Source organism: Syngnathoides biaculeatus, chromosome 3 (genome assembly GCF_019802595.1).
Source record: "Syngnathoides biaculeatus isolate LvHL_M chromosome 3, ASM1980259v1, whole genome shotgun sequence".
Lineage (NCBI taxonomy): Eukaryota > Metazoa > Chordata > Actinopteri > Syngnathiformes > Syngnathidae > Syngnathoides > Syngnathoides biaculeatus.
Window position 1 is genome coordinate 23,932,844 of NC_084642.1, and position 15,478 is coordinate 23,948,321.

Genomic DNA, 15,478 nt, shown 5'->3' on the forward strand with positions numbered 1-15,478 from the left:
TGCAACTTTAATGGATGACACTGATTGACCACAGTGCATACGTCTGATGTTGCTCACAGTGGTCAAAAGGAGTGCTCACGACCTTAGTGTGTTTGCTCAGACACGTAAAAAATTAGAGGAACATTCGACACACATTTATAACTAGGAGTGTCTCTAGATGACTACAGTTCAATTGAGGTGTTAGGTCATTGTCCTAAATAAGTGGACTCACCAAAAATTCCTTCAAATAAATCACCACAAAACAGCAATTGTTTTTGGCAGTAAGCAAAAGAAAGTTGTTTGTAAATAATGGACTCCAACCTCACCATCTCCAATCCCAATTTTATATTTAGAAATCCTTATACAAAAGAACGCTAGGGTAGAAGAAAAAGTAGCACCAATCCAGATCCCTCAAGCAGTTCAGCAGTAAAAGCAGAAATAAATTCATACAGCGTATTACTACTCAGTAATTCATACAGCGTATTACTACTCAGTAAATCTGTTGCCAATAATTGCAACATCTGCAAATAAAATTCAGGAAACTGTCATGGAAAGCAAAAGTCTCATTTAAGAGGACTTCAGTGGCTCAATCTGAATGTTAACAAAATGACAAGCAAGTTATGGTCCAAAAAGTACCAAGGGTTCCTATACTAAACACAAGCAAAGGAGACAAAGCTCAGTGGTATGTATGATAAGGCTGAAAGATGTAACTTCATCATTTAATCCGATTTATTTCCAACAAATCATGTTTAAAAAGATTGAAGTTGTAAAGCTGGTACAATGCTGGTGTGAAAATCAAATCAGGTTGTAAACTATGCAATTCCAATGCCTTCACAGACTTTAAGGCACGACTGCATCCATAGATAACCATTTGAGCAAATTGAATCAGTTCTAGTCTCCACACTCCTCCTGCAGCATGGCGCTATCATACATTCATCCACTGGTCTCACATTCAGCTGCATCTATCTGACCAATGAGAACACAGAGCCTCCAATAGTTTTAACTGTTACAAAGGTTTTGAAGTTTTTATCATGGTGGTTGCTACCAGACCTTAGCAAAGGCCCAATGGACATCTACCATGTGTTCCCCCACTGGTCATTTATTACAGTAGACTCCATCAGATATCTAGTCAGTAAGAGAAAAGTCTGGCCCCATGGCCCATTTATCTACACATCACCAGACATCCATGATTTCCATTATGATACAGTGCACAGAGCCCCTGAGCTTCTAATGTGGAGAAAATAAATATAGACAATACCAGACTCAGACTGATCTGCAGCAGTGCTTCTTCCATTAAAACTGGTTAGCAATGTATGACAACTTTTTTTTTCCTCATTGATTGCATTTTAATTGGAGTGAATAGTATAGCACTGAAAATTGCTTTATACAGTATGCCTCTTAAATGCGTGGTCTATCTTGATGCATACCATGATACCCTGAGATGGAGATAGACATCCATAGGATTCATCCATCCATTTTCTATATTGCTTGTCCTCAACTAGGGTCATGGGCACACTGGAGCCTATCCCAGCTGACTCCAGGCGAGAAGAGGGGTACGCCCTGAAGTGCTCGCTACCCAATCACAAAGCACATAAAAAGAAACAACCATTTAAACTCAGTTTCACACCTACAGGCAGCTTCAGGTATAGAGCTCGTCCACGTGACGTCACCATTTTCACTGCGCCAAATTGCCAGTTAAACAGAGCTGCTCGACATTGTGGGAGACATTGAAACGGAGGAGAATATTTATGATACCCGAGACCTGTTGTGCTGTTGGTTGTCACAACAGACGCGACAGATATTCAAAAAGATCATTCTATGGAATACCAGCTGAACCAGAAAATACCGATAGATTACAGCAATTCAACATGATGGATGGTGCCCAACCAAAATACACACACGCCTGTGTAGCGATCACTTCATTTCAGGTAGGAATTATTCTTCTCAATCTCAAATTACCAAGAAGTGTTTATAATGCCAGGTTGGCTCATTTGAGAACAAAACGTGTTGCAGGGGTTTACGGAGGTTAAGTTTGGCCACAATCGGACAAGACTTTGGGCATCGTGCTATAAGACATATTTATGTGTCGTTTCCAACTGACTTAGCATTGAACAATGCTTTGTTAGTCCGGCAATATGGCGAGGTAAACAAAAGTCACGTGATTTTATGATGTAGGTGCACAAGCTCTATTGAATGGTGTTTTCCAACAATAACTACCGGTATTTCAAATTCTGAATGTAACTGTAGTGGATGAAACAGTGAAGCTTGCTTTCATTGTGAATGAGATGATTATTGTGGCAGGTTCAATTTAATGGAAAATTCCAGTGGTTTGGAGTAACAATGTATCCAATAGGTCATGTAATAAGTACTCTATCTTGATAATGTAATGTTAAATCCTCTCTCATTTAATAGTGTTTTAAGATTTTTATCGACAATTACGAATTTTCAGATGTGCCGCCATTTTCGCGAGTCACATGACCTACGTGCGCGGATGTCACGCGTTATGTGCCGTTCCAAACTCTCGATAACATGGGACACCATTATGCCCTGCGCTGATTTCTCGGATTTATCCTCATCTGATGAAGAAATAGCAGTATCTGTTGATCGGGAAGAAGGAGGCATACCTTCAGACAGATTTGAACCTATGGCTGTAAATAAGAAGAACCATCCAAATATTCAACATTATTTACAGCAACAGCTTGAAATCTGCATGGAAGTATTCCTCCGTCTTCCTGATCAACCGATACTGTTATTTCTTCAACAGATGAGGATAAATCCGAGAAATCAGGGCTGGGAATAATGGTGTCCCATGTTATCGAGAGTTTGGAACTACACCTAACAAGTCACATCCGTGCACGTAGGTCTTGTGACTTGCGAAAATGGTGGTGCATCTGAAAATTGTATGAAAGCTCTTCTCTCTCGACATGTCATGAATCAAGACGTGCGAGCAGCCATCAGATGAGTTTCACATGCTGTCTCTGACAGCGGCATGTGATTTATTTGGATCCCGTGCTGTCTCTTGTTCTGAGAGATAACGAGTGTCAAGCAGTCTGACGACATAGCCACAGAGACAGATTAACTGACACGGTGTTGCCGAGGACCATTAAGGTCACAAATATAGTAAAGCTCACGTGCACACGCACGCACGCACACGCACGCACGCACGCACGCACGCACGCACGCACGCACGCACGCACACGCACGCACGCACACACACACACACACACACACCACACACACACACACACACACACACACACACACACACACAAAAAGTCCAATGCAAAACAACAGAGAATGTTTTGTACTAACCAGCCTGGACTGTGAAGGGTCTCTCCAGTTGGAAGATGGTCTGTTTCCAATGGGTCTTTGTGACCTGTGGACCCGTGGAGAACATCACCTGGCCAAACCACCAAAACAGTGTTACGGAGCAGTTCCAATTCAATAAATTCAAATGATATTAAAGTGAATTAAACTGGGACAACAGAATCAATGCATTACATATTTTACTGAAAAGATTTTGACTGTATAAACACAGGTATACTGCTCGAGTTCCAAATCGAAGGTTGACCACCATCCCCAAATGTATTGCGTACAGCCTTTAGGAATTAAGAATGTTTTGGAATGATATTTCCGTGTCACCAATGAAGTAAGTTATCATGTCATGGGATGATCAACAGCAAGCTCTGAGTCTCAAGTATAACGCGCTGAGAGCTTGGAAGGTTAGATAAACTCAGTATTTTGTTCCAATTGACTACCTCTGCTGGCTAAGTGGTTATATCAACTATGAACTGGGTTGCCAGCCAACTGCCAACAAACGCTTCGAGGAGGAGAAAGAATCGAAAGCATGAACATAATTGACTTTTTCTGTTAAATGGCTTTGTTGTTGCCAGCACTGCTCACCTTGTTACAGCAGCCTTTGTCAAATAAAACGTCAAAGTAGCCAACAATTGCCTGCAATGAAGTAAGAGAGGTGAGTTAGCGAGTGTGTAATAAACACTTGGATTTGTTGAAGTGAAAGGGTTGACTGTCAAAGATTTCTTTTTTTTTATGAGTTTGTTAATGAGCAATGTAAACCTCAAGTCAAGGTAAGGGAACGACAGAAAATTAAAGGTAATTTTAGCGTGTTCAGTGTATCAACTCTTTATGCATTACTTTGAAAAATGTACTACTTGTGTTTTTGTTTGTATATTTTTTAAATCTCCTTCCTCTCAATGTGAACTTGGTTTCTCATTTGGGCTGAGTCAACAACATGTTCCATGTGCTCGCTCTCACCTTATCAAAGAGGCTTGTCACCACACAAAAGAAATGCATTATGAAGTAGTTACCAATGCCATACTACAAAGATTGCTGATGAGAACAAAAAAAAAGAATCCATTTGGGAACATGAAATTAGCGAACATTGCCTCTTGCCTAGGTTGCCTAAAATGAATGGATTGTTACAAGAAAATGCCAGCATGAGGAGGACTCCAAATAATTTAAAATGTTGTACACTAATGGTGAAGTTTGGACTTATTTCAAGTTACGACTTCAATCACAAATACCAGACAGACAACCAGCCATTTAAATGAACTTTCTTTGATCAAGAATGTTGGATACGCATCTGTAACCAACTTAAAGAGTTAAAGGGGTGTCCCTGCCCTGGTCAGACACCTTTGGTTCATCAAAAACAACCCCAGGATGATGTTGCTCCCATTTCTCTCCCCACTGGAGGACGTGAGGTACTCTATCAATCTCAGGAGCACACTTGTAGTGGCAATGATGCAGAACTAATAGCTTTTAATCCTGACACAGCTGACAACTTGGAGGCCGGCTTTCAGAGACAAAGAGCGAAATCGATGCTGCAAAGAGGGGGCGGGGGGATTCCTATTTAAAGCTATTTTTTGGCTGGTGTACAATGACTGAAAAGGTGAAGTGTCGTCAACAGCATTTAAAAAGCAGTCCATTTTTAGATTCTACCTATAGTGGCAGCAGAAGAGGACAGAGTAAGAAAAAAGAAAAAAAAAAAGAGCATGTCACCCCAATACAATTATGGCTTTTAATGAACGCAGCAGAGACGCACAGTGCTGTGGTAATTAGGAAATTTGCTGTAATTACTCGGCAGGCAGCACGGTTTGACTTCTCTCAGACAGAGATCATTTTCGCTGCGCCTTCGTAGATGACAACCTCTCATAAGCGTGATTGATTGTCACTTGTGTTGTGAAAATGTATAATTCCATTGACACCTGAATCTGGGAACGTGTTTATCACACAAAAATCCCAAATTATTAAAAAAAAAAAAATCACTGATGAGGTTTTAAGCTGCAAACACTAATATTAGAAAATTTTAGCAGTGGTTTTCATGCCAATCTTCAAAGATAAGTTAAAGGTTTACATATGTTTAGGTCCATTATCTAAATTCTACAGCTAGATTGAGATATGTTCAACCACTTCTGTCTGGATTCTGCACCGACCAGCTGGGACAACACTTGAGGTGGATCATTTCCCCAGAGGTTTTGCAATGGAGGATTCTGCTCCAACTCACCGGGCCAGGTCCTGAAGAAGAACCACTTTCACGAAGGCATCTACCCCTGCAGTGCTTTTTCCGTTTAAACTGACTCTTGTGTTGTCTTAATTAACATTACACAAAACATACTACGAAATAAATGTTGCCCACTCAACAGCCTGGTTCTTCTGAAACGGGGACTGCTTCATCTGTGGTCACTTTGTGAGGTTTCTGCTTTTAGCCCAGATAAAATTTTGAGTGTTCCATTGGTTGATTTTGGAAGCTGAGGGGCTGGGGGGTAGATCAGAGGATGACATTGATCTTCGTCAAATGTGAGCTAGTGAAGCCCTTTGAAACTCCTTTAGAATTCAGAGCTTAACAAATAAACTTGACGAATAGACAAAAACATAAGACTAACGCGGCGGCATTGGGCTCTCTATGTGCCCTGCGATTGGCTGGCAACCAGTTCAGGGTATACCCCGTCTCCTGCCCGACAATAAGTAGCTAGGATAGGCTCCAGCACTCCAGCGACCCTTGTCAGGATAAGTGGCTCAGAAAATGGATTGATAGATAAGAGACGCTGCAAAATCACAAAAATCAGAGACACAAATCTTGCGTGGATGGGAAAAATATTTGTCATGATTTTCTTAACGTTTCCGTAACTGCCGGCCATGTTAAGTAGATATAGACAACCAGTGAACCAGATACAGAACCTCTTCGTACTGAAGAGCGGTAGAATGGTAAAATAGCTGCAAAAGTTGTGACATTGTTGAATAATAATATGCCCAATGACATTGTTTTTTCAGAAACGAAGGATCTTTTGTCTTATTTGGGAGTGTCCTGAAGAACACAGCATTAAGTTGCAAGGTGGACTTCACCACCGCATTTTTTAGATCTCAATAATCCAATTGAGCATTTGTTCATTTGGTATAGACATCGAAATGACTAAAAACTTCAAACACCAAGAGAATGTGCTGCTCAATATTGCGGCCAGGAAACCATATCCCACCATCTTTTGGGATCTGGACTTTGAAATGCTAGTTATTTCCTGCCTACTCATTTAAACACAAACTCAATGCTGTGAAACCAAACGAATCCGCTAAGATGTTTTTAAAAGTTGACAAATTATGCTCCATTCATAGCATTGTTACATCAAAAAAAAAGTTAATTCATTCAAGCTGAATGTCAGCAAGTAGTTATGACTGTCAAACACACACACACACGCACACGCGCACACACACACACACACACACACACACACACACACACAACACACACACACACACACACACACTAACAGCAGGAAAAAGCGGAGCCAGTGCATTTAATTTTCATCATTGCTTCGCCCTGGGCCCCAAATGTGTCTGTGATAAGTGATGACGGTGGGCTTCATGATGGCCTATGGAGGAAGCTTTACTACACTGCAGCACTCCAGGAAGAGGGGAGGAAAAAATTAATAATTATCATCATGGATAACATCAACAGGGAGCAATTCATCATTGCTCCCCTTTCGTCTGGCTACATGTCAGTTAACCGAGTGGCCCGGCCAGATACTATTATACAACAGTGCCCTGACTGCTGTGGGGAGGGGGAACAAAGAAGGGGGGGAATGGAGTATTGCTGACGGGGACTGAGGGGGGAGAGGTCTAATGTGGTTTTGATAGGGTTTACCCAGGCGTAGAGACTTCAAGCCTGACTACCTCACAGGCGCATTGGTGTGAATTCCCTCCTGCGCACCTCCTCTGCCTCTCCTCTCAGCCTCTGGCACATTGCTGTTGTTCCAATGAGATGGAGCACAAACCGTCCTGTAGTCTACGTCTGACCAGAGCACCTCATACATGATGTCCTCCGACGACAGAAAAATAAGTGTATCTTAACAGCAAGAGAAACTCCTTCCTTTTTCAGCAAATACAAAGCTGTGCTCTTGCACTTTAATTGGTTTTTGAAAATGTGTGTAAATATCTGCATGGAAAACCCTTTCCTCAATACTTCCAAACAGCAAAATGTATTTTTTTTCTTACACTTCTCTTCTAAAAGTAACATCTTGTTTGAAGATTAAGAAGTCATATTGACACAAAGTCTGAGCAACACTTGAATTTAAGTTTACTAAACCCCCCCAAAAAATAAAAATAAAAAGGTGGATCGCAGCTTAACTTCATTGTCACTTTGAAACGTGATGCGTCAAACATTTGGCACCCAGCTAGCTCGCAAGTTAACAAGTTACCAGAGGCTCCACTGAGCTGATGTCGCAAACAAGCTAGTTAGTCTGCTGCATCATCTCTTTGCTTGGTGTTGTACCTGAGTCGATGTCCACAAAACAGAGACACTTAAGGGAAAGTCAACACAGCGGCATACATCTTTCAGCCTGTGGGTCACATGATATGAAAGTCAATTTACACAGACAATGCTTTGTGTAACACAACATATAAAATGTGGGAATTCAGATTATGACACTGAGCTGTTTTGGTGCATTTTTGGCATGCAAGCATAGCTAGTTCTGGTAACATCACACTGTAGCAGTAGAGATTATTTCTTAGGGGACGGGATACTTATGCCAGTTTCCTGACTTTGTTACTGTGCAACTCTTGCCAGACAACCAAGTGTGTCACTGGACAGCAGTTTTAGATGAGACCCCCCCAAAAAACTGGAAAACTGAAACGGTGCAAATTTACTCAATGCTCTATCTCTGCTATTGAGTAAAACTGAGTTCTCCGCATTCACGTGTACAACAGTTATCTTCAGAGATGTCTAATGTATTTAGAAACCTTTCTGAATTCACAAAGTCTTTAAAGGTCTAATCCAGAGGACCTATATTTTATTTATATAGTATATCACACAATCATAGCTAATTTTTCATAAAAAATATTTTAAAAATTCTCAACAAAACAGAAATGAAATAAATTAGTTCCAAAGTGCACGTTTTCTTTGTAATCCGAATGCCTCCGACATCTGTTTCAAACCGAGGCTCTGTTGAAGCTCTTGCTGTGTGACATCACGCCAACACAACCCCAGTAAAGACAATGGCTTCCTACACAGACAATCATACACGCTGCGAGTAGGATCTCGAGCAGATATACAGCAGTGATGAAGTTTTAATGGAATGCTCTGTGGAAGAGATGGGAACTGAAGAGGAGGAATTTACTTATTCTTCCAGTATTCAAAAAACATCCCATGAAGGTGTATCTCAACCATAGATGTTCGAACCTAAGTTGACGAATGCAACACAAGGACAGGATTCGGTGAGACCTGACAAAGTTGATGTGGAACTTCGCACCCAAAACACAGACTGGTAGGTGCCTCAAGAAATCTACGTACACCTTGTTGATGAAATAATTTAATCTGATGCTGCTCGCACACAACAGTGAGTCGTTTGTTGTTGTACTAGCGACTGAGTCTGTGTAAAACAAAACTCGAAGCCTTTGGTATCACTCTGCGTTTAAAGATCACATGTTTATATTTCCATGCATTGCGCCCATATTTTAAATAATGCACCTAACACTTGAGGGCACAGACTGCCGTAGTCGAATTTCAGGAAGACCTCAGTGTCAACAGTACACTAACTTTTCACAGTGTGCAAATTTCCTCATCTCCTAAACATCACATGGATACAGATATTAGCTGACATATCTATCTATCTATCTGTATTGTACTTACATTTAAAACGAGGTAGATACTTGTCAATACTAAACAATTGAACACGTACGTACTTACTTGCTACCAAAGCCAAGTGAACGCTGTACTGGCTTTTCAAAGCAGTCCTCCGTGAAATGCTTGGAACATATTACTGTCCACTTTGATTTGTAAGTCCATTGCGCCCACTTTGTCTTCACAAACCTGGTCCATAACCTCCCCATCTGTTCATCTTTCGGCCATTCATGTAAGATGACTCCATCAGTGTTTGACGCAGAACAGCCGTATACAACACACTTCCTCACCACCTTGGCTAGCTTTTTCACTCTCTGGCTAAATTTTGTCTGTATTTGATGTCACATTCCGGGGAGTTACGGAACTTGCTGAATCTAAGAGACCTCTCGAACAAAATCCTGAGACTGACTTTGATGCTAATTTCTTTCTGTGGTGTTGAGAATTTGTAATTTTTTTAATGAAATTTTAGCTACATTTGTATGATAGACAAATAAACTACATTTCCTCTGGATTAGACTTTTAAACAAAGAAAAAATAAGAATATGCACTTTGACAAGTTATCTTTTGACCATTTGTACCACACATCAATTCTCTCAGTCTTATTCAAAACAGTTTTTCACAGTCATGTTTGTCTCAAAAATTCAGCTGAAATAAAGCTATTCTATTCTGTTACAAAACTGATGTCTCTCTGCTGTGGCACACAGACAGCAACAGCCCTGTGTTCCAATAATTGATATTTTTAATGTGATGTACTTTTTGCGCTGATGACCAGTGTTAAGATGCGAAAAATTTCACTGAGAGTCGTTTTCAAATGTTTGATGCACAATATTTGCTTCTTACTTTTACGTTTTGGTTAAAAGCTCCAACTCTAATGATGAGTGAGATGTTTCAAATGTGCAGGAGAATTTGGTGACTTTTGTTCTATTCTTTGTATTGCAACTGATAACGCAAACATTTACTGCTTCTTGTATGCCTTGTGTGTGGTTTCAAGGTATCTGAGCAGACACAATAACCACGAACGTGTGATATGAAAAGGGGTAAAAAAAAAAAAAGTGGCTGGAAAAAAAAGAGAATAGGAGGATTTATCTTGTGTGTGAGCAGCACAGACGCAGGGGTTGTGCTGTTCATTTAATGCAAGGTTAGGCAGACTGAGCTGATGAATGGACTGTCGACAGAAGAACAAAAGCAGGCGCTCCATCATAGGGCGAGAGGCGCAGCAGCTCTCCCTCACAAATCCCCAAGCACTGGTCCAGGAGCAGTTTACCCTTCACACATCCTAACCTTAACTACCACCGAAGATCTTCAGACAATACTGATTCCTGATCAGTATCTTTATGACAGCAGAGCAGTTCTTGTGCAGGTCAATAATCATCTGTAAATCCTCAGAACAAGCAGCTTTGATGCTGAAGGAGTGTAGAAAGAACAATTTAGACAGATGATACCTTCTTTACAGAACACCTGCATTATATAAGCTCAGCTTTTCATAGCTTTAAGAAATGACATCCCATTGTGCATAAAACATTCCGTGACTGAGCCTCAGCTCGATAGCCTCGCACTAAATGAATGATACTGCTTCGTAATAAAATCCCAAGGGAAAAGCAATTTGCAACTGAAAAAGGGAGCATCAAGCATCCTCCCTATCTATTTTGCAGCCTTCCATATAACTTTGAAGTAAAAAGTGGATAGTTAAAAAAAAACAACAACTTACAAATCCTATTAATAACCATAGGCCTATACACAATGTGCGGAGGCCAGATAATAGCCATACATTGATTCTGCATGAAACAAATACGTCCAATTATGTAGCACTGCACCACGACAGAGAAGACTGCAACACTCCATGCGTCACAATGCAGAGCATCAGAAAACAAAGTGAGGCTCTTCTGCTTGCTGCAGGCTGCTCACAACACAGTGAAATGTGGCTCGGTCAATGGAGGAAGTTTAAGTGAGGGATGTGGTGGCAGGGAAAATGGGCCCATAAACCATTTTATACACTTTTGTGTTTTTAGCTAACACCCTGTGAGGACACAACTCAATTCATGTGTTGCAGTTGACCCACACCATAGCTTTAAAACTTTTAGTTTTTGAAAACTTCAGTGGAACCTTGGGTTACGACCTTAAATGAGTCAGTGACATCGTTTTTAAACCGAAACCTTCTTAAACAGGGAATCTTTCCCACTGAAATGAATAATAAATACGTATCTTTTTTGATCAGTGTGTGGTTAAAGATATAGAAACAAGTAGTGAAAATTAAAAAATTATGATGAAGAAATGAAACTAAATAAATGTCATACAGTATTGCTCATTCACTTGAACTAAGGAGGAGAAGGAGAGAAGGATGATAGGGACTCATTGAAGAAGACCCTGCTTCCGTTACAACAGGGATATTCTAATTCAGGTGGGGTTTTTTGACTGTTTATTTTCCAATTTATTGGTTGATTTTGTTACAACAAACTGACTCAGCGAACTTTTTTAGTTAAAAACAAAAAGTGGGATAGCAATAGCGGACCTCTTTCCTCATTTTATTGGCTGAATGTACGTGTCAACAGAACTTCTGCTGGGCAAATGCTCCGTAGACTTATTTTGAGGTGATTATGCGAACATTAACCATTCATTGTATTAATTAAGGAGAGGTAGAACTTAATGAAAACCACAAACAAATAGTATTTGTGATTAAATTACGATGATTTCCAGACTTTTTTTTCTTTTTTACATCAATCAGAAACGATATAAAATTTGTGATGGGATAATCGCTTACTGCCTGCAATAGATTTCCGCCTTACAGCATGGAGCAGACTAGTTTTCAGCGTAGCGTACATCGAAGCAAAGTCACGCAGCGCGGTTAAAAGCACAACATATTGCAGAGCCTTCCGTTCTTCCATTCCAATAACTTTTACAAACCAAATAAAACTAGAGGTAAGTTTTCTACGAAAAGTAATCTGAACTGTTCACAAACAGAGGTGTTCTACTCTATTTCTATATTTTATTTAGCATGTTGATAACTCTGTTTACTGTGCAAAAACAACAGCAACAAGAAACGCTCACTTTTGCCAGTACAGCAATAATATCCTAGTGAGGTTGTCTGGATCTGAAAAGTTTTTGCATGATCCATCCATTAGTCTTCTGAGCCGCTTATTCACACGAGGGTCATGGGAGTGCTGGAGCCAATTCGAGCTGTCATCGGGCAGGAGGCGGGGTACACCCTGAACTGATTGCCAGCCAATTGCAGGGCACATTGAGACAATTCAATGGAAAAAAAATTGATTTCTCTGAAGAGGCAATTGTCATAAATTCACTAACATTACTGCGTTTACTGTATGCGGTGCTCGAACTTTGCTGAACTTTATGTCAGTGACCTTGTTGGGCAGCTGAAGAGGATTCGGGAAGATTTATGGCTTTTAGTCCCAGCAAACATCTGATATTTGTTTTCTTTTCAAATAAAAACCTGTCTTCATATGTGATGAGGTCAGAAATATCTCACATCGTCATTCCCTATTATTGCTGTGTTTAGTGCACATGTTTAGTGTGTGTATTTTATGTCATGGATCTTGTTGGGCAGGTAAGAGGTCCTTGAAAAAAGGTTTTTACCATCAGCACCACAAATTATTATTGCTTTATACAGTAATTCAAAAAACAAAACTTTGGCAAAAAAAAATGTTCCAGCAAAAAGGGGATGCTGATTCTCCATTCTGCTTGATCTAACAGCCAAAATTCTGTCCCTGAGGACTTCACGCTGTTCTTTTAACCTTATAACACTCATTTGCTCTGACAAGCACTGTGAGCTATAAGGTCTTGTATTGACAGATGTGTGGTTTTCCTAATCAAGTCCAGTCAGTATAGTCAAAGCTGGGGTCCCAATAAGGGTAAACCACCACCTCAAGGATGATATGGATAGGAAAAAAATTGACAGTACCTGAGCTAAATATATGAATGCTTGAGGGTCTGAATATTTATCGCTGTGTGATTTTTCAGTATTTCTTTTTCAAATGAAAAAATATAAAAAATGTCAACAGCGTCAATATCTCAATTAATATGTACATCCATCCATTTCCTTGGCCGCTTATCCTCTCAGGGGTCACGGGGAGTGTCAGAGCCTATCCCAGCTGTCAACGGGCAGGAGGCGGGGTACACCCTGAACTGGTTGCCAGCCCATCACAGGGCGCATAGGGACAAACAGGTGCACTCACAATCACACCTATGGGCAATTTACAGGGTCCAATTAATGTTGTATGTTTTGGGAATGTTGGAGGAAACCGGACTGCCCAGAGAAAACCCACGCAGGCACGGGGAGAACATGCAAACTCCACAGAGGCGGGGCCGTGATTGAACCCGCGTCCTCAGAACTGTGAGGTCAACGCTTTACTAACTGAACCACCGTGCCGCCCTAATGTGTACAAAAAAAAAACCAAAACAAATGATTTTACCAAATGGCTGGAATATAACAAGTGAAAAATATATGGGGTCTGAATACTTTTTGAACCCACTGTATGAAGGAAATTATTCGCACTCACATTCACAACTCCGGGCAATTTCAAGTTTTCAATTAAACTAACGTGGATGTTTCTGAGATGTGAGAAGAAACCAGAGCACCAGAGAAAACCAGGCACAGAAAAAACATTCAAAGGTCACACAGGCGAGGCCGAATTTGAACGAGTCATTAGAACTGTGAGGATGACGTGCTAACTAGTTGTCCATCTTGCCGCCTTTTTGTAATATAATACTTCATCAAAATGGATTACAAGGAAAATTCATTTGAATAGTGAAAAAAACTGGATAATCACAGTACGATATGGAATTTGTTTTGTAATGTAAGAGTAAATACATTATTTTGTTACTATAGTTAACCAGAGCTGCGAACAATGCAAACTTAATGTCCTTTTTCCATTTTTCCAGTAGAGCTGACAACAAAGACATGCACTTTGAGCCCAATTTGTCCAAATTTGTCTTATTTTCCATATTTTGAACATTTTGTTAAGAACATTACCACAGGACAGTTATTGCAGAATACTTTGAAACAGGATAGAATAATTCTCCATACCGCTGAATTGTATAACAATCATTCTTCTATAATCGTAATTGTTAATAAATTATGGCTTCAATATTTAGTTTTATTGTATCAATCTTGTAAGGGTGGATGCAGTCGTAGCCTGAATCAAAGTATGAGATTTTGACATGTCATCATCAAATGCATCTGTCTCTATGGATTAATTTGCCTTTATCAATTCTGTTTTCAACCTTGACTTTAAAAAACAAAGTCTATTAAATCAGATTATCAATCAAATCAGTGGGGCCAAAATAAGTGTGCGCCAACCAGTTTTGTTTCCCCTCTCCTAAAAATAAATAAATAAATAAATAAATATTCCATCAACTTAATTTGTGAATTTTTTAGCATGCTGGCCGTACACAGCGCTGTCATGGCAAGTAATGTCTGACGGGTGTTTCGGTTGTCATGAGTCACCGTTCGATGATGTCCGTGACAAAATATCGACGTTCCATAATATTTGTCACCCCTGTTCCTCTCACAATGTTTATGTTTCCAATTTAAGAACAAAAGTCTAGTTTTGTCTTACCTCCCCATTTTAAAAACACCACTCAACAAACAAAGACTCAAAAAGCAAGATCTTCAGTGCCATCTGTAGTAGTGGTTTGGGGAAAAATTTGACCTTTTTTTTTTCCCCAATAAAAATAGCTACATAATGCAGATTTTAAACATTCATTACTAAAGAATGAAAAGTGAGTAGTTGAACAGACAAAGCAAGCAAGCTGACAACATTCCCTCTTTATGACAGGTAATTCAAAGTCACATTCAGTTCAATACTTGGATGGGAAACCCCGAGACATTAGCGTGACTGATAACTGCTGAAATACAGAAACATAATCCATCAACACAAACTGATTGATGTCGCTGACAAATGTACTGCAATGTCCTTTTTGCACCACAGATCTGATAATTAATGGATGAAAAAAGTGCAGTAACAAACTCTGGTTTTAGACTGGGAAACTGTGCTGTCAAAAGAAATCCGGGTAATGTCACGAACGGGGCACGAGGGCGGACCCAAATGCACGACTCCAGAGACGCGCAGACGGTGCAGAGGAAACCTTTATTCAGTCCAAGGTCAGTGTTCAGGTAGAGAGTCCAAACCAGGCAGAAGTAATAGTACGGCAGGCTTACGAGGGTGGTCAGTGGACATGCGTGGGTCGGTACACGGAGAGCAGAAGTCAGGAAAACAGGAGAAAGGGAACGAGGCATCAAGCACAACGATCTAGCGAAGGACAAGTCGTCCCCCAAGTCCTATATATACTGGAAGGCATCAGCTGGAACAAGGTGCATGTGTGCTCTGACTAATTGGCTGGCCACGCCCAGCCTGG

The 15,478-nt window shown here is 40.3% G+C and overlaps 1 protein-coding gene across 1 annotated transcript in view; it reads right to left on the bottom strand.

Moving 5' to 3' along the window:
• prmt3 (protein arginine methyltransferase 3) overlaps nt 1–15,478 on the bottom strand; it is a 75,940-nt gene that overhangs the window by 11,657 nt on the left and 48,805 nt on the right. Inside the window, exons 14-15 of the mRNA XM_061813896.1 lie at nt 3,883–3,933; nt 3,292–3,379 (exon numbers count right to left, since the gene is read on the bottom strand). Of these exons, the coding sequence (XP_061669880.1) occupies nt 3,292–3,379; nt 3,883–3,933 (139 nt within the window). The remainder of the gene's footprint in view (nt 1–3,291; nt 3,380–3,882; nt 3,934–15,478) is intronic.